The 20,837-nt window shown below is 45.4% G+C and overlaps 1 protein-coding gene across 1 annotated transcript in view; it reads right to left on the bottom strand.

Moving 5' to 3' along the window:
- Positions 1-7,095: 7,095 nt before the first annotated feature.
- LOC134944166 (uromodulin-like) overlaps positions 7,096-20,837 on the bottom strand; it is an 86,983-nt gene continuing 73,241 nt past the window's right edge. Inside the window, exons 16-17 of the mRNA XM_063932742.1 lie at positions 10,451-10,483; positions 7,096-7,325 (exon numbers count right to left, since the gene is read on the bottom strand). Coding sequence (XP_063788812.1) covers positions 7,267-7,325; positions 10,451-10,483 — 92 coding nt within the window. The 3' untranslated portion in view covers positions 7,096-7,266. The remainder of the gene's footprint in view (positions 7,326-10,450; positions 10,484-20,837) is intronic.

Below are 20,837 nucleotides of genomic sequence, written 5' to 3'. Positions count from 1 at the left end.
GCTATTTAAATAGTTAAAGTGTAAAAGTAATACATTAAGGGGTAAATTGTAAAAAACGTGCACAGCTTGGCCTGAGATACAAGGAGAGACCTGTGTGGTGCTTGGTAGATGATTACAGTTAAAAATCATCTACATTGATAAACGTGTAAATTGTGTTACGGTGGACATTTGCTTTGCGTCCACGTGTCTCTAACAAAGGACTGAGACTCGCGTACGCAAAGGCCGACGCACGCAGCGTAAATTACGCAACGGAGCGTCTGGGTACGCCCACGTAACTCAAATCACACGATAAGTGTTATTTTAGCAGGCGAAGAGGTGGCAACGCGATAAATAGCGCAAATCTATTTTTAGTGTCCGAAATTTAGAATAACAGATCCTTCTCCAAATTTACAACACATCTGGTCTAAAGAGAAATTTCTGCGCAGAAATAGAAACAAAAGTGTACATGTGATGAGTGAGTGTTTTGTATATATAAGTTTATACAATTTTCAAGGTTGAACCACAAGAAGTCGAGTTCTCGCAGAGGTACATGCATGTAAGTGTCGTACATGGTGGCTAGGGAGGCATCCCTTGATAAATATAAAATTTGAGCAGTAGAGTATAGCAGACCAGGAGGTCATACTGTAGCACAGACCAGGGGGTCCAGAACAGACCAGGAGGTCCAGGTACAGCAGACAAAGAAGTCCGCTATAAATAAGAGAAAAAGGCACAACCCAGGGGGTTGGTGCAGAACCCATATAGGCCAATAAAGCTCTGGCTGAAGGAATTCGCAGCCGAAATTTTCGATTCCACTGGTCGCTCTGCACATAAGATTAGTTGCTTATGTGCTGAACGATTGTACCGCACGAAATTGTGTGCATTAGTAATCTGACCAGTACCATTTGTGTACGAAACCGGTCATAAACACTATTTGTACATTCTGACGTGATTTGTGTAATTTTTTATTTTCTGAAGGGAAGTTCGCTGGTCACTCAGGAATTGTCCAACAACCAATAGTTACTGGAAAGAGTAAGTGTTCTGCGGATATCCCTCGCATGTTCCAGTAAATAGAGGTTCATAGGGGCCCTGGGTCGAGTACGCCAGCGCTAAGGCAGTGTGTAGGTCGTATTGGTCGATGTGGGCGAGTGAGTGGGGTACTCGGTAAACCGCCACCGTCAGCCTATCGTGAACATTTTGGTTTTTGTAAGGGTTCGCTGAAGACCCTGATTAAAGGTCAGAGGTGGTGAAAGCAACACCTGCAAGTTATGGGGGCCAATTGTTCAGGAAGGGGGCGATCAACCTCGGTTCGGGTTGATTCAGTGAACCGACCAGTCGGGTCGGCAAGGTACGTAATGTGTGAAAAATATGGTTTACACACAGAGGTTTTATGTGATGAATGGGAGAGAATGACTGTACATGACGGGGAGAAGTTCCCAAGAGTAGGCAGCTTTAGCCCAGAAGTGTTACAAAATCTAAGGAGGAGGATAGGTCTCATTAAATCAGCAAAGAGACTAATCAAACATTTTGATTATTTACAGTTATGGCAACAGGAAAGTGAATTGCAAAGAGAGTTAACTTACATATCTGACCCTCATCTTGGGAAGAGAGACATGGCAATGGAGAGGATTATGGTTGCAGAGAAATGGCACAATGTTGTACGATAAAAATGCACTTAGTAACTGTATTAAGAACGAAAGTAACAAATGTAATAATGTTTATAAAAATGAAAGTGTAAAAATCACAAATGTTAACCTGTGCAAGTCGCACCCCATGTCAAACTTCCCTCAGGAATACAAACAAGAAAGTGAGCCCAGAACGATGTCGGCATCTCTTCCAGAAGCCATCCTACAAGACATCCAGGTGGACGCGACCAAATCGGTAAAGGCAATAATCAAACCCCCTAACGGAGGGTCAGGTGAGGTCGTGTCCACAGGTACGTACAAAGTTTTATATCACGCACAAACAAATGTACCCCATATTGTAAGAACAAAACAAGGTGATGTAATTGAGTTTAGTCCTGTCAGGGTGATCACAGTCCCCAATGGGAAGACTGACGATCAGGGAATCATTCCCGTCAAGGACAGTGCAATGCGCCATCCCTGGTCCCGGACAGAATTGAGATCAATCATGTCTGATTTCCCAGATCCTAGGAAAGATCTAAGTGTATGATCAAAGATTCACAGAAGGTATATCAACTCCCTAGACAACGACATAATCATGGTATCCAAGGAATCAGGGAGGTACAGGGAAAGCGGTTGATGGTGATGAGCATCCAAGCGTTTGAGGAGGCATCAAATCAACCAAGACCCCATTTCACTGACACTTGGAGGAAGCCCAGGGTTTGTGATCTTTGCAAAAGAGAAGGGCATTATGCCAGTAACTGCAACAGCCCACATAAAGTCAGACCCCCTAGACATGAATATGAGCATGAATATGACACACCAAACTATAAAAGGTGATCATTAGGACTGATGGTAAGCCTGAGGTAACAGTTAATAAATTGGGAGGTCATTCCCTGAAGACACAGGAATGACCGGGTGAAACGTTGTAAATGTATCTGTGAAATGTTTATTTTCTCTCCCCATCTCTGACGATTATTGATAGGACTCAAACATTGCATATCTGCTTGGTCTTTGCAGAAGTCTACCAAACCCCAGCATGACCTATCCGCATCAATGTATCCTGGCCAGATACAGAGTATGGAGGTGCTGGTGGGAGGGACTATGCAAGGATACCATTGGACATGTAGATATGACAGCCTGATGATCTGACAATGTTTTAAAATGTTTGAAAAAAATGTTTTTTTTCCTGTTGTTGTTTATTGATGTGTTATGTTATATATATATATATATATATATATGAATTGTTCTCTCTCTCTTTTGTTTTTTTTTTGTTTTCTCTCTTCTCACTCATGTTTTCATGTTTTAAAGATGGTATGTCACACATCAGTTAGACAAATGGTAATGCAAGATTTTTTGCTCCTTACAGAAAGTTCGCTGGTTTGGAAGGAATATTGCATCACCGGAATGTTCGTTTGGAAGACTGAGAGACAGCACCTTAAGAACAACAAGACTAGAGAACTAATTATCGTAACAAGTTTCTCTCCCCCTCAAACTGTTTTCCTATACCCCCATTACAAATTTCTCCTTTTCTCCTTCTGTAAGATGGACTCGCCCCAAGAGACTGTGATCCGTGTTTTCATGTTGACCCTGATGTTGACCAGAGCAGTCTGTTTCGGTGAGAGTACCAGTGAGGTCGAGAAAGGATCCAGAAAGGTTCTGATGACTGAGACGGAGGTGTAAATTTCCAATAGCAACACAATCACCAAGCAAAGGCGAGTACCGGAAACGATCTAGCAGCCATGTTATTTGTAAACATTGTGAAGGATTGTTAGCTGAAGAAAACTGTATCTGTAGGCTCTGTGACAATGTAGTTGAGGATGGGTGCATTAAGAAATGCCAATCCAGTTTTAATATCCACATGGACCGGCATCCATTGAGTGACTATCACTCCTTAGTGGGTAGTGTGTTAAATAAGACAGATTGTTGGGTATGCTCTCAAGTACCTCAAGGTCATAGCAAATCAGGGCTAGTACCATTTCCTTTAACGGTAGGGGAGGTACTTGAGCTAAAGGGTGGGAGACCGGTGGACAGGAGGTTTAATATCTCCAGTCCTCCTAGCTTGAAGCTCCACCAATATCATGTGGATAGATCCCTAATATGTTTTAACATTTCCAATCCCCGAAAGCCGGGAAATTGGGAAGTGTCATGGAGTAACCAAACCATGACCTTTTCACATAGAGCCGATAGAATGCCAACAGATACAGAACTTATACGCCACATAGCCAGTAGAGGAAAATCTTTCCGGTATATGTATACCCTAGGAAGTAGGATTACGAGAGTTGGAGAGGTATCACCAGGATACTGTGCACATATCGTACAAACTGATACGTGTACTAAACAGATGGGAGAATTAGGGTTAGGAGATTTCACATGGAAGATGTGTAATATGGTAATGTCCTACTCCGTCCCATATGTTCTCCCCGATGATGCATATTTCATATGCGGGAGGAAGGCGTATAAAGTGGCTTGCCCCAAACTCTGAAGGATTGTGTTATATTGGAAGAGTACTACCTGAGGTAATGAGTCTAAGGAGTGAGGAAATTGTAATTCCAATAGATTTGATTTATGACCCAACGGTAGAAACAATGATGTGATGAAAATGCGATTATACGGTCCGTTTCTTTCACCTGTTTTTCCGTTTTCTCCAAAGTAAAAAGACCCACTTGGACGAGGAATTTGATGAGCCTGTATACAGACAACTGATGGATTAAAGAAGAAGTTTTGACAACCTTATACACAGATATTTGATGAACTATGCCATAGACCCCCAGTTTCCCTAGAAATTTTAAAATTACGCTAGCCCAACACTTTTGTAAGTCTATGGACATTGACAAAGCTTTTTGCTCGCACCTTATGAGCAAAAGCGCAAAGAAGACTGCATTCAACAGACACCGAACAAGACTTCAACCGACAAATGTTCATTAACCTGACATAGAATACCACTGCATTTACCATAAGTGTTCTTTATCTTCATCTCTACAACCCTCAGGTAATGACACACATAGTCGATAGGGAATACAGGCACAGATATCAGCAATCACATAATACCCCCATTCATGTATCATCAACTAAAATGTGCTCCCCCATTTTTGTTACAACCACAGCCGAAAAGAGCTCGGTAGAGTTTGACAGCCCATCCACAGACCCTTAATACGGGATAAGAAGGAATTCAAATGTATACTTCGCAATACCTCGAAGCTTGATGTACAACACGTACGGCACGATGATACATGACCCCCCAAACATGGATTCATACACACATGCTTCTGCTATCTCACTAGGTCATACCCTCTTCACACCTTCTCCTCTCTCCTCCCTTACCCAACCATGGAAATGTATTAACCCCTGACATATATTTTTCTCTTTTTGAAATGTTTTAGAAAGTGGCAGTAATTGTTGACTGCCAAAGGGTGGACTGTCAAAGTCAGAAAAATATCACTATGCACACTGCCATATTTGCACCTCATACATGTCCGCGCTGCGCATGCGTGAGCTCTCCCGTGCGTGCGCATACTCGCTGTTGCGTGCACCCGCAGGCGCACGGTATGCGCATTTACGGTAGAGTTTGTGTTCGTAGCGTGCGACTCAATCGTTACATAATTTAACCATATAATGTATTTTATAAGTTAATATTCCCCTGAGTCCAGCAGGTATCAGTGGGTCTCAAATGGCTCTTTGACCTTAGAGATTCCCCAAACAATAGTTTGCATGTTGGGAGGGCTTCACATCTTCATATGCATAGTTAAGCACAGGAATAGTAATTGAAGATTAATTGTATTCCAAATCAGTATCTTTCCCGCAGACGGAGTACAATAGCCTTTAATTACACTGAGCTTTGAGACTCAATGAGGAGGGCCAACACCTGTGTTTACGAATGGGTTAGGGTTTGTCTCCAGAAGAATGATTGCTGAGATGTCATTGTCTCAACTGAAAGTGGACATCATTAATATCGAACAAAACCCAGAGACAGGGTTTTGTTTTGTATTCGCCAAACAATAGCTCTCCAGAAGACAGGAATGTGTTAGTCATCACCCAACATTTTGCATAACCAAGCTCACATGCTCAGCTCCCTGATACAAGACAGCCCACATACTGTGAAAGACACACTTCCTGTGGTTGACACACCCCCACAGCTGGAATGCAGGTATGATATTATCCACTGGAAATCACAGGGCTCACTCACTCACACAGCTACCTGGCACCCAGCAGCATGGCGGCTACATCCCCAGGACTGACCTCCAAGCTAAAGGCTAAGTATTGAATTCACATGGCTAGATAAGGAAATATAGACAGATTGCTTTAAGGTCAATGGTGCTGGTTTAAATAGGATATTGTAACTTGTTTGTGTGATAGATCTGGGAATCTGTGATGGTAGCTGGGACATTAGACAACCTGTAGCATAGCATTTGTGGTATTTGTTTGCCTATGGTGATTTAAAATAGATTGTGCTGGTATGTTATAATATATCTTGTTAATCATGAATACCACCATGCAGTTACCTTTGAATATGTGCGTGTTGCAATGGCAGGCTGATACTTGTGGGTACTTGGTGGTCTGGTCTTGTGATAGCTCGTATGCTCTGGTTATTGAGATACTGTGTTTGCTTGAAATTGTGAAAGGTGATTTAGATGGTTTGGAATTGTAAAATCAGAACATATGCATTGTTTTGAGGCTTGGACATTTTGGAATAAAATGGAGTCTTGTGTCTTCTGCTATGTGATTGTGGTGTAGCAGAGAGTGCCATGTGTTTGGACCTGCAAATCTAAAATGGCTGCTAGCATCCCCCTTTCAACCATGTGTTGCAGTCCTTGGAATCATGGGAGGTTTCCCAAAATGGAGTCTAGCTTCTGTCCCATGCGGTATTGTAGGGTTGTGTATATAGGGACAGCCAGTATGGGTAAGGTCAAGTATTTTCTCCACAAAGATTCTCAGCATTGACTAACTGCGCAGCGATTGTTCCTCACATGTGTAAGCTTCTCTGCAAACATATTGTCTTTATTGTTATTGTGAGCCATCTCTCTCTCTCTCTCTCTCTCTCTTCTCTTCTTTCTCTCTCATTTTCCCTTAAACATAATTGTATTGTATTTCCTGTGTAGTTATCTGGTTAGTTAGTCTGTGTTATATTGTAGTGTGTGACTTGTACTGTATTACTCTTTTTGCAAGTAATAACATTCTTACTAAAGGCGTTAGAACCTTAGACCGGTATTTGATTGGTTATTATAAATGCATAAAGGTTTCTCAGAGCGTCATAGTCGCACATACAGCTTTTAAGCTAACAAGGTTACACTGCATTACATCTACACATTGTCACTGCACAAATGTTTACAGTATAAGTACATTCCTTAAGGTATAGTTAAGGGAGTACCCTTGCGGTACTTTTTGCGCCAATGGCGTACTGTGTTCTTTAACCTTTAACGTGTTTTTAATAGGACAAATATTATAGACATTGTCAGTAACCATAAAGATGAAGAAAACCATAAATGTAAGCGCATTTGATTTTATTCCAGTTTAAATGTAAAAGCTTTATCACAGTAAATAATATGTATTTATTAAGACATAGATAAGAGGGATAGAACATCAGAAAAGTCACATTTTTGTATTAATATTTTTTTGGTGTGTTACCACAATGTGTAATACACTAATAAACATTGCAATAGCAAAACCACTAGTTCTTGATACACAGTAACAGAAGTGTTAGGAGCAGAGTCCAGCATGCACGTGTCCCTGAAAAAGACAACATTTCTATGTTAGTGACGGAAGACACAATTTGTGGTAGGAGCATTTGTCACAATATGTATTATGTAAGTAGTGATAATTGTGTTCTGTTATACACAGAGTATGTCATTGTAAATTGTGACACACACATTAGGGGCACACACTTTCTTTAATATAAGGGCTTCACAAGTGTAGCGTGGCAAGGAATATTTTTCCCCATATTAAAGTTTATACCATTTATGTTTCTGCATCTGAAACTTGGCCCTAGTTATGGATCTGTATATTAGAGTTGATCCCATATACTGCACCTCTGTATACAGTATGTGGGCCAGATATCAGCATATTATATTTGGGACCAGGTATTGCTAATTATACTTGGCACCAGATGCAGCTCAGTATATTACATTTAGCACCAGATATTGCACATTATCTTATACTAGGCTCAGTTTCTCACCTTTGTATATCTGGAAAGAAATATCAGTCAGTTTGTATACTCAGCAACAGATATGGTTGTCTTTGTATGACTCAACACATTGCTAAGTTCTGCATATGGTCTGTCTTTATATAGCTTGCAGAAGATAGATCTCAGCATATTATACTTGTTACCAAGTATGGCTCAGCACAACCATGCATTGTGGCCCGCCGCACTATACAATGCCGTGAATAATGGCATTGTAAAACAGAGGTGAGGTCACGATTACGTGATCCAGAATAAGCAGCTCCAGCAGACTTGTGTTAGGAGATCAGCAGCAGTGCAAGCCACAGCTCTTTCAGGAGGTCTGGCCTCTGAAATGCACTACTTCACCTGCTACAGCCACAGTGGTTGCCAATCTACGCTGTGTCCTTCCACTTAATTACCCAAGGACCATGCTGACCCCACACTGATTACACAGCCTGGTGGTGCATTCTGCCCCATGTGCACCCCAATGCCCAGCAACCACTGTTGCTCCATCTACTTGTTACTACTGTTACCAGTGTTCTCCTCTCTATGGGCTGGATGTACTAAGCGGAAAATGCGGTAAACTCCCTGTTTACCGCATTTTCCTGATGTACTAACCCCCGTCCGGCAGGTCAGCGCTGCGGCGGGGTACGCCAGCTTTAGCTGGCGATAGTCCATAGAAGCCTATGGGCTTCTCTCCGCGGCGCTGTGTGAGGGATCCGATCGGATCCCTCCCAGCATGCCCTGCGGCCGCCCCGTCACCCCGCGCATGCGCAGACTGACTCCCGGACCGAATCCCGGAAGTCAGGCTGCCGCTGTGCATCGCGGATGACAGCTCTTATCGGAAGAGCTGTCCTCCGCAATGATGATCGCATATGTTAGTACCCCCCCCCCCCCCCGCAGAAGTGCAAAGGCATCGCACAGCGGTGATGCCTTTGCACTTTAAGAGTAGCTCCCGACCAGCGCTGCTTTAGCGTGCTGGCCAGGAGCTACTCATCGCTCCCCGGCCCGCAGTGGCTGCGTGTGACGTCACGCAGCCACTGCGGGCCACTTCCCGCACGGTCCAGCCACGCCTGCGTTGGCCAGACCGCGCCCACGAAACAGCGGCCAAACGCCACCGTTTCGCCCTCTCCCGCCCATCGACCGCCTCTGCCTGTCAATCAGGCAGAGGCTATCGTAGCACTGCGGCGCCGGCGCATGCGCAGTTCTGACCCGATCGCTACGCTGCGAAAAGCTGGGTCGGGTCAGAATGACCCCCTATATCCCCCCAGTACAGTGTGCCTCCTTCTATATACCACCCAGTGCAGTCTGTTCATCTCTACACCCCAGTGCAGTGTGTTCCTCTCTATATCCTCCCCCCCCCCCCAGTGCAGTATGCTCTTCTGTACATCCCCGTCAGTGCTGTGTGCTCCTCTCTACATCCCCCTCAGTGCAGTGTGCTCCTCTATATAGCCCCCAGTACAGTGTGCTCCTCTCTTTACCCCCCAGTACAGTGTGCTCCCTTCTATATCCCCCCCCAGTGCAGTATGCTCTCTGTACATCCCCCTAAGTGCAGTGTGCTCCTCTATATGCCCCCCAGTACAGTGTGCTCCTCTCTATACCCCCCAGTGCAGTGTGCTCCTCACTTTACCCCCCCCCCAGTACAGTGTGCTCCCTTCTATATCCCACCCAGTGCAGTGTGCTCCTCTTTACCCCCCCCCCCTCCCCCAGCGCAGTGTGCTCCTCTCTATATGCTCTTATCTAGCACAAGCATAGTGAGTGCACCCTCCTCCTCACAAGGATCTGATTGAAGAATATGTTTTCCTTGGGTGGGAGACTGACACGCGACATCTTGCGGCCGCTCCTCACCCCTCCAGATGGACTTGCGCAAGCTGCTGCCCCCGCTCCTCAAGCGACATGTCCCGGTGTCTCGTGAACAACGGCTGGGATGGTAGAGTATGGGTGTCGCCGCAGCAACTCGATGTTAAAAATGCTGGTTTATGGCACCACACTACAGTGAAAAAGCTGTAAATAAACTACAGCTCCCAGCAGCAAGGGTTGCTGGTTGCTGTAGTTTATTTAGAGCTTCTTCAATGTATCGCAGTACTACCCCTACTATGCAATTCTAGCCCCTGCCCGCGGGTGGCACCGCCAGCTGTTACCCTTTCGTTTCTGGTGCCCCTGGCGAATGCCATCCTGGCCAAGGGGTAGATACGCCCCTGGTTCCTATTAAAATCTATTACATACTTATATTCAGGTGACCCCAAAAAAAAGATTATGTGACCCCAATTACAGTCTCACTCTGTGTATTCCAACATCAGTCCTCAAAGCAGACTCAGAGTCCAGGAGGATATCCAGGCTTGAGCACAAATGCTTAAATCGAAATAACTGAGGTACTAATTAAGTCACTTGTGTTCAAGCACAGCTATCCTTCTAATCTGGACCATTGGTGTGCCTTGAGCACTGAGGTTGGGAAACTGGTCTCACTTCTGCTCTAAGTCACTGTTTTCTTGTATTCTTACTGGCAAAAGTTAGATGTAACCAGAGTTTGAACCTATTTGCCACATTAAATGTGAAAAACTTCCTACTATTAAACCTTTTACTACTAATATACTTGGTACCAATCATTTATGCAAGAGCTTTGTACATCTGTTTTCATTCATTTAATTTAAAATTAAAGATAATTATTATAATACTAAGTAAATATGGAACTTACCAACAGCATTTGAAGATTGACTATGTCCTTCATCTGCAAAGTAATAGGGTAGAATCATGAAAATGTATTATATAATCCAGTAAGAGGTAAATGCATCGTGCCGCTATAACACTTCCTACTTCTCCTCATTACCGAGGTGAAGCAGGAAGGGACATCGACAAGATGTATTAACATCTTGTCTGCCAAAGCGGGGGGGGCGAAAGCTCCCCCCTCCGGCGATGTCCCCCGAGCACACAGCGCCTAAGCTCAGTGCTGAAGCGCTGTGTCTCCCTGTCCCGGCCGACTCCTCTGCGCATATGCAGGATCTCACTACTCACACGAGATCCACTGCGCACTCCGGAGCCGGCACCCACCACAGCCAGGGACAGCTCTGTCCCTGTTGTGGTCTGTGGGTATCGCCACCTGCAGCTGCATAAATTGCCCACGCTTATCGGCCTGCTATCTTTTAGATAGCAGCGACGATAAGGACAGTTCCCTATGGTCAGCGCCTAGAAACATTGAATCCCCCCAACTAGTGACGTGTGGTCAGGTGAGGCAGTGCCGAGCAAGACCAAAATATATCGAGCAGGGTCCCGACATTGCTACAATTACGCTAACACATATTCGAATTGGATGGACTAAAAATATGAAGTCTCGATGGAGTGAGATATAAGCGGTGCAGAAGCTTGTAAAAATGTTCTGTGTGAGACATACATTTAGATAAATGGAAACAAGTGCGGTAAACTCCTCGCCATTCCTCATCCAAAATAGTGCATGTAAGATCATTTTCCCATTTAACAAGGGATGATAATTTCTTACAAGAATGGAGGTCAATAAGGAACTTACTGTATACTACCTTGTTATACCCCCTCTATTATCGAGTATGACCACTAAATCTCATAAATATTAAGGTATTGTGGAAACTCTGTGTTTTGATGTTGTGGTGCTGTACAACCAGTGATGTATTTGTAAATATTTATAAAAGTCCCTATGGGACAGTGAAATTTAGACTGAATTTGGCTAAATGACAGTAGAGCTTTGTCTGTGGTAGCCCCACCAAGCATAAAAAGGCCATGAGATACCCATACATCCAATTTCAAATCTGGGATCAGGGAGGCAATGCCTACTAGCGAAAGGTCAATGGATGGAAGAGAAGTACCATCAAGCTTAGAAACCAGTTCCAGCCAAGCCTTATGTGCTGATAGTACCACCACAGAACGAGATAGGAGATGCAAGCCCTCTGACCCCTGTAGCCATAAAACATCAGCTATGGGGAGTGGAGCTATCAAGCCCTTTTCTAACAGAACCCATGGTTTAAAGTTGTCCTCTGCAATCCGTGCACCTAACGGAGAAAGGATGCATACTAATTAGTAAAGATGGATATCAGGGAACGCTAAACCCTCAGCCTGTTTTGGGAGAAACATCATGGAACGAGCTGAGGTTGTGCTCCCTTCCATACATATATTATGAAGACCGAATTAAACTGGGATATTAAAGATTTACAGTAGGAATCAAAATAGGGATGGTTCTGAACAAATACAGTAGTTTAGGTAGTATCTCATCATTTTCAGGGCTGAGATACGACACATCCAAGTCACATTGTGCATCACCCAGTCCATTAGTAGTAAGGATATTTTATGAAGAAGAGAGGGGTAGTTACATGTTACAAGATCTGAGACTCTCGGGGTGATTTGAATTCCCAGATATTTTAGGCTCCTGTCCTACCAGGCATACTCATACTGAGATTTCAAAAAGTGCAATTGTGTAGAGGTAAAATTTATCGGGAGGGCTTCTGTCTTGGAGGTATTTCGCTTATAAAAGGAGACAGAGTAATATTCCTCCAGGATCAAATGTAGATTGTGAAGTGATGTGTCTGGGTCTACTAATGTAAGGAGCACGTCGTCCACAAATAAACTAATTTTATATTCATGGCCAAAAACTACTGGGCCCTGTACAGATACTTTAGTTTGGATAGCCTCTGCCAGGGGTTCTATCGCTAAGGCGAAGACAAGTGGGGATAACAGACAACCCTGATGAGTGCCGTTAGTGATCAGAAATGTTGAGGAAAGAATACCATTCACAAAGACTCTAGCTGTTGGGTTAGAGTACAGTGCTGCTATGGAAGACAGGGCTCTGCCATCAATCCCGAACTTCCTAAGAACTGCGTAAAGATATCCCCAATGCAATCTGTCAAATTCCTTCTCCGCATCCAATGAAAGCAAAAGAAGAGGTTCAGAGGAAGCAGAGAAAACATCCAACTCATTGATAATCCTCCTGGTGTTATCCGGGATTGTCTACCCTGAACAAAACCAACTTTGTTGCGGGTGACCAGGGACGGAAGCAATGTGTTCAGCCCAGTGGCGTGCAGTGAGGTCAGTGGCTGGTGAGGCACTGCAGCCATAATCTCTGTGGAGTCCCGCCGATGTCATCTACCGCCGCCATGCCAATGCTCACTACTGCCGCCACTAATGGACGCCGACCCTGCCAATGGCCTACAAAATCGCTGCCATCAACTGCCTGACCCCCAGCCGCTAACCTGCATCTCAGACCCAGTAGTTTGCCCCCAGTAGATTGCCCCCTGTGGTTATCCCCCTGTAGCTTGCCCCCTGTGGTTATCCCCCTGTAGCTTGCCCCCTGTGGTTATCCCCCTGTAGCTTTCCACCTGTACCCGCACTGCTAATACAGTCACACATGTTTTTTTTTTAAAAAGCCACCATACTTACCAAGCCCCGCTCCTGCGTCTGTCCGCTGTGATCCTGCTGGCATCCGGCTTCCCAGCACTATGAGAGACGTCATGACGTCTCTCTCACAGCGCGCACTGACTGAGCCAGAGCTCAGTAGTGAGCTCCTGCCGCCGGCTTCCGCAATGCAGGGAGAGCCGGGCGCCGCTGGTAACACAATCTCAGCGGGCGCCCAGCATCTCCCTGTGTGGCGCCGGCACACATCGGTGAGGTGAGCCGGAGGAGGCGGAACTGCGTTCCGTCTCCAAGTGGAACTGACGGAACGCAGTTCCGCCCCATTCCGGCTCACTTTAGCCCCTGGAATAAACAATTTGGTTAAAAGTTTCCACAAATGAAATGTCAAACTGGATCACACACACTGGGGGTCATTCCGACCCGATCCCACGCTGCATTTTGTCGCAGCCCCGTGCAATTGGGTCGGAACTGCGCATGCACTGCAGCCGTATTGCACAGTTGTGTCGTTGCCTGGCGACGGGCAGCGACGCCGCTAGCGAAGAAAGCAGTCGCAGCGGTGACCGCAAGAAGATTGACAGGAGGAAGGCGGAACCGGGCGGCAACTCAACGTTTTCTGGGCGTGGAGATCCAAACGCAGACATGTCGAGGTATTTGGAGGGCGGGTGTCTGACGTCAATTCCGGAACCTGCATCACTGGAACAATCGCACAGGGTAAGTTACTCTTACCCTGGTCTTGTTGTACACACAACTTTTTTTGCAAAGCACAAGTGATCGCATCCATGCTCTGCAGAAATACACCCCCCCATAGGCGGCGTCTAGTTGATCACACGGGCTGCAAAAAGTTGCAGCGTGCGATCAACTTGGAATGACCACCACTGTCCTTAAGATTCCATGTCCAGAAAAACAGCCTATTGCAAGTTCACAAGCAGATTAAAATCGCTTTTCATAACCCATTAGAATGTATTTTTAAACTGAATATTAGAGACAAAAATACAAAATTCCCAGCTATATACTGTTCACAGCAAGAGATAAGGGAGTGAGATACAATGATCAACTGCAGGCTGTACAGGTATAGGAGTATAAGCTACACAAGAATATCTTTCAGAAGGGGATGTACAGTAGTTAATATACCGGCTGTCAGGATCCCGGTGATCAGGATTCTGACACCGGAATCCTGACAGACGGTAAAATAGTTACTAGTGGTAAGAATACCGACTGCTCCCTGGTATTCCCGCTTGGGTGGTGGGTCCACACCACCACCCGAGGGAGAATAGAACCCATGGCAAACCACCGGGCAATACTGGTAGCGAGCATAGCGAGTCCTCTCGCAGGCTAGCTATGCTCATCACCAGGCCTGAAGTGTGGTGAGCACAGCGAGCCCGCAAGGGGACTCGTTGCGCTTGCTCTTGGTATTGCGGCTGGCGGGATGGTGCTGGCGGGATCCTGACAGCCGGCATCCCGTCAGCTGGCATATCATACTGAACCCTTCAGAAGATAGTAGCCAGTGTCATCATAGGACTGGAGTCGACTTTCACATACAGTAATTGATGGGAGATGCTCTCCTTACCCCCAATGTAATGCACAGAAGTGGCAGAACAAATATTAGGGCAGGGCTGCCTACTATAGCTGGATGTCAGTGTGATTGGAAGAGCAGGATGCACACCAGACTGCATAGAAGAGGGAAAGTTGCAGGAGATGTGGAGAAAACAAATTTAATGCATATGTTTAAAGAAACAGCAGGATATATCTGAACCAGTAAAATATCTCGGAATCACCTGATAGAGTCCCAGACCTGTCCCTTCCATCAGCGTCTGCATGGGTTCAATACAGGAGGAGACGCAGACCGCACTTCACACGCACAGTGGCGCTGCCAGCAGAAAGACCGAAGTAGGCGGGGTGAGCCAAATTAATCATTCTTTAGCACCGCCCACCCACCAAAACATCATTAATATGGGTGGCCGCGGCGCTCGTGGGTGGCGCAGCACAGCCATAGGGAAGCCCCGAACTAGAAGCAAGCCTGAGTAATGTTGAAGTCCCGCTCCCAGTCCCCAGCGGTGATATTGATTCTGGCAGACGGCAGCGCAGCCATGCGCAAAGCAAGGTGGGTGGGCTGGATGAGGCGGAACATCGGTAATTCTCTCCCTCTCATCCCTCCCAGGCACCCACCCCCCAGCAGCGGCGGCGGCGGGGGGATAAGGGGGGGGGGGGGGGCACACTCTTGTCAGCCACTGGTATAAGCTCAGGTGGGGGGTGGCCATTGAGCTTTGCACTGCCCACCGCCCAATCATTCAGTGACAGGGGAGTGCTCTCATATCTGAGAGCACGCCCCTTGTCACAGCGGCACTTCTAGAGGTGCCGCTTGCAGGTCTTTTTTTAATGGGCTTTTACTGCCCGATACCTGCCCCCCCCCCCCCCCCCCCGCTTCCGGAGCTTTCACATAGACAGCGGGAGGCACCGAGAGCGGTGCCTCCGTTTCGCCTGTAAAACTGGTTTATTACATAGTAAAGCTGACTAAAATAATATAAAGGCTAAAGCACATACTTATGACACATAATATGTGTCATAAGTATCTTCTTTGTATTATTTTAATCATTTATGACAGGGGAGGCACTGCCTCTCCTGACTGCACGTCCCTGGTTCAGCCTGTTCGCTATCAGCTTCGCATATATCTTGACATTCGTGTTCAAGAGAGCTATTGGACGGTAATTAGTTACTAATGCAGGATTTTTCACCAGTTTAGGGAAGGTGACTATCCTAGCTTTGAGCATTTCAGTGGGGAAAGACCCTGAAGATGAAGCTTCATTAAATAATGGGATCAAAACTGGTATCAAAACCTCTTGGAAACATTTATAGAATTTGTTAATATAGCCAGCCGGGCCAGGTGCTTTATCTACCGGGAGAGAACGGATAACCTGTTGAAGTTCCTTATCTTTCCATGGGAGCTCTAAGGCCTGGAGATCTGACATCTCCAAATGCGGAAGCGACAACTTCCCCAAAAAACTATTGATACCTGCAGACGTTAGCTGGGGGATCGAGGAATCCTCCATCAAATTATACAAGGAGGCGTAATAATTGGCGAAGGCAGAAGCAATATCAGCGGGGTTAGATACCTTCGTACCACGGGAGTTTGCAACTACCTTCACTCATTCCTTTGCAGTTTTCGCTCTCAATTTCCCTGTCACCTTGGACATAAAACCTTTGTTTCAGCTTAAACAGATTTCTTTGAACTTCCGTCAATGCGAGAACGAACATTGCATTCTTCTCTAACCTTACGAAGGTCCCCATAAATTGATTTATTAGAGGGGGATGATTTAAGTTTATTCTCAAGATCTACCAACTTATTTTTAACATCCCTCTGATGGGCCTCTCTCTGTCTATGCAAATGTGCAGCCACTTTAATCGGGGATCCTCGAGTTACTGCCTTGAGAGCGCACCAATGCGTAAACAGAGAGGTGTCCACAGGGTTATTTGTTTCTAAATACATGGAGAGTGTTTTGGCAATCGAATTCTTAGTCTCCACATTAGAGAGAAGATGTTCACCAAGGTCCCAGGGGCGGGGGGAGATCCTAAAGGAGTGAAGGTCCCAGAGCCAAGTGATCAGACCATGCGACTGACAGGACCGAAGCCTTCTTAATTTGCTAGAGAGTCCATTTATCTGAAAAGGCCAGGTCAATCCTGGAGAAGGAGCCGACAGGGGGATAACAGGTAAAGTCTCTATCATTTGGGTTTCTAGCTCTCCGAACATCATATAGTTCATATTCATGTATTATGCTTCTAAACGCGAAGGAGAGATCGCACCTAGGTAAAGCCTTCATGGAGCAGTGCTTGGACAGTTTGTCTATATTTGGTTCCAGGACCATATTGAAATCTCCCAATATTAATAGAGATCCATTGCTACAGGATTGAAGAGCTTTACAAAATTTCCTAATGAAAGGAATCTGTTTGGAGTTAGGGGCATAGACAACCGCCAGCGTAACTGGTTTGTCATCCGGTTTACCCAACAATATCAGATAACGACCGGAGTCAGAGAGTTGCCTATCTAACATAAAATTACATGAGCTGGACACTAGAAGAGCAACCCCTGCCTTTTTTTACTGGGGCTGTTAGACATATAGCAAAGAGGAAACTTATTATTAAAAAAAAGTTGGAGGAAAAGAGGACATAAATGGATTTCCTGTAGAACTATAATGTGGACTTTGAGCTTAGCAAAATGAGTTAATGCTAGTTTACGCTTGTTCGGGGAATTGAGACCCTTAACATTTAAAGATATGACATGACACATGTTAGGCCTGTAATAGAGGTACACAACAATAAAGCCCCGTAGTGGAGCAAAAAAAACTATATATGCATATAGAAGTACAGAAAAAAAAATAACATCTAATGTATGTAACCTTGAATTCTCTTTCATCTGTAAAATAATTGAAGTAGAAGGAAGGGAGCGGGGTGGCACATAGGGGTGTGCGGTAGTAGACAACCACCACCATCACTGAAAACCGAACTGTACCTGATACTACACACAAGTTGATGTATAAGTCTGAAAACATTCTGGGTCACCAAGTGTCTAGGCTTTAGGAAGGGGGTACCTAAAAAGAAATGTGTTGGGTATGCGTAGAGACTAGCCCATGGGAGAACAACCCATATAAGCTATAACAGCAATATAAAAACTAACAATCCAGTATAAACTATTAAAGGCATAGCAATATGGGTATCAAGGGAACCCATATAACTGGAAAGATCCTGAATAGTCATAATAACCAGTATACTAACAACATATTAGTCCACTTATATGGAGCAACATTTCAGAGACCCCTGTAAAAGAAGCATAGTAAGAGAAATAATTAAACATCCAACATGAATTATAGAAAACATTCAGGTCAAATGGCTCACAGTTGACCAGTCCTGGGATAGTTTGGAGACGCCCGGTAGGTTAGAAGAAATCGCTTCCAAATTCCAATCAAGCAGGAGTCGGGTCGCGTCAGCTGGTGTGGAGACGATCGTCGTGTTGCCATTACGGTTAATAATCAAGCGCGTAGGGAAGCCCCATTGGTATTAAATATGAGACTTCCGGAGGGCCCTGGTGATCAGAGAGTCAGAGAGAAGGACCTCCTGAGAGCCATGTGGCAGCCGACAAGTCCCCGAAAATCTGGAGGTCACCCAAAGTAACATCTGCGCCATCTGTGGATCTGGCAGCCTGAAGTACTCGCTCCTTAATGTGAAAATAGTGAAATCACATAAGGGTGTTCCTAGGAGCGTCCTTAGGAGTGGTTCTTGCCTTAGGTTGTCAAATGCAGTCTAGTAGAAGTCTGTAATAGTGACAGTTGGCAGCATATCCGTAACATATTCCGTCAAGTCGGAATTAGAGACAGACTCTGGGATACCTCAGACTTTAACATTGTTTCGATGTGATCTGTTCTCCAAATCTCCTACTTGACTGCGCAGAGCCGTGACCTCCACTTGAAGGTCCTCATGAAGGGAAATAAGTTCATTATGTGATTTGACCACTTCTTCCAGCTTACTTTCTAAATGGTCTCTATGCTGGCCAACTGCGTCTACAGATTGTTGACAGGTTTGTAGGGCCAATTTAAATTTAAATTCCTGTGATATATCCGACTTAAACGAGGACAGCAGTTGATTAATAGAACCAACCGTTAACGGGGCAACGTCCCCCAAGTCAGGCAGCACAGGCGTAGTTGATGTGAAGGGCTCAAATGGGTTGCTGAGAGCAGAGAGTGGTTTATGGTTTTTGTCCGTGGAGGGTTTCCCTTGATCCCTTGGGTGAAAGGGGACTATTTGAAAAAGCTAACAGGTGGGACCCCAGGAATATCTTTCTGGCAGTTAGTTGGCGTGACTGCTTGTTATTAGAAAGTTGAATCTCGAGAAATTGGTCACTACAGGTTGGGATAAATTAGAGAATTACTGGTACAGTTCCAAGCTGGAAGATGACATCTAGAAGTCATACACAGGAAGAGTAGTATGACAGCCAGGACATATCTTCCACCGTCAGATTGTACCGGGGTGGACAAGGTGTACCTTCACTGGGCCAACCGAGTAATGTGCTTTATAATCAGATCACACTGTTTGGAAAAGTGCATGTAATTGTGCCCTTTGAACACAAGATGGGGGTAGTATATTGGAAATTGGTGCTTGGACGGAGGACTACAAGAACAAGAACAAATGTGATGCAATTGTAAGTGGTGCAAATGAGCACACAAGCCACTGCACGAGACTAGCGCAGGGAGCCTGAGCCAAGTTGTGGGCAATAAAACAGTGGTACTGTGGATCACATAAAGAGCAGCCTGTGTTCCAGAGCATAAGTGCAGTACACATGGGAGCTGGGTACTCACCCTAACACAACACTCCCCCTGTGAGGTAAATGTCTAAATAGGGTGGGTGGGTGGCACTGGTCATGGTCCAGCTGGTATCCAGCACCTTACCTGGCCACCTGGCAAGTAGAGCTGGTGAGGGAAGGAGAGCACCGGCCTCAGACAAGATGGCCGCCGCGGCTCCCGGCTGAGGTAATGCTGTCGCTTCTCTCCACCCCTAACTGGCCTCCCCAGAGTACTGGATGGTGGACCCTAGCAGGTCACTGTGGTAGAGCCCGGTGAGAGGGCTGCGAGGAAACCGGGTTCCTGTTTGAGCATGCAGCGCAGCCACTTCCGGCTGCACGCAGTGGAGCTTGTAACCCGGCTGCTGTAATAAATTGAGGCCCCCGGCTGTGGCCCCCTCCCAGGCCGCAACCCACAGGGATCAGACGATACCACGGCTCTGCGGCACAGAACAATGTGGGTGACAGGACCTCCGGTAATGAGTTGTTGTGCGACAACAACTCATGCTGAGTTAGGCCCATAGTTCCCTTTAAATGTGCTGAATGTTTGGAAATGTACTTAGAGCCACAAGTAAGAATTTACACTCAAATCACTAATTACCATAAGCAAGCAAGTGCAGGGTGCGATTAAAACATGAATGGATTGTTTACACTTGGAAAATAAACCACTTGCTTAGCAGTTTTAATACTGAAGAGGTATTTCTGTATAGATTTAAAAAATAGTCAAGTCAAAATACATTATTGTACTGTAGATACCTTTCTGTGTAGGCCTGTCGGATTTTGGACCATATTCAGCTTGACACGCAGAAGTGCAAAATCACAAAGGGGTGATTTTTGTACTTCTGCGCATGCACAGTGGTCCTAGCATGTGCGAGCGAACTTTCATAGTGCGAGGATGCGATCACACTTTGATAGCGGCTGGCAGAGTAGGGGTGGCGACGCAGCGTTGGGGGGGAGTGGTCCATATGACGAAGGCATGGCTGGACCGTTTAGCAGAATCTGCTACTGAAGCTAAAAAAGGTCCTTTGTCCATGGCTTTGAGAGGGGAGGAAGGACTCAGAGGAGGAGCTGCAGAAACACAGGGAGAGGGATCTTAAAGATCTCCCTTACCATATGCAGTCTCTGGAAAAATCACTATTAATGAGGATGACATTACCTTTTACTTCAAGCTCGGAAAAAAAAAAAAAATCAGAGTTTGACACATTTAGAAACATTACCGTTAACCTAGAGGATATGGGAATGGTAATGTTATTACAATAATCTAACAGAACTTAACGCAGATATTTCCAATATCTCCTACTGTACATTACCTCTTTAATACATATGGCCGATACTTAAAACATGTGGATAATGCCATATCATGTTTTTCGGGAAAAAATCCCAAATT

This window comes from Pseudophryne corroboree, chromosome 7, assembly GCF_028390025.1.
Source record: "Pseudophryne corroboree isolate aPseCor3 chromosome 7, aPseCor3.hap2, whole genome shotgun sequence".
In the NCBI taxonomy this organism is placed as follows: domain Eukaryota; kingdom Metazoa; phylum Chordata; class Amphibia; order Anura; family Myobatrachidae; genus Pseudophryne; species Pseudophryne corroboree.
Note: the sequence above shows the minus strand (reverse complement) of the source record. Positions and strands in the feature narration are given on the sequence as shown.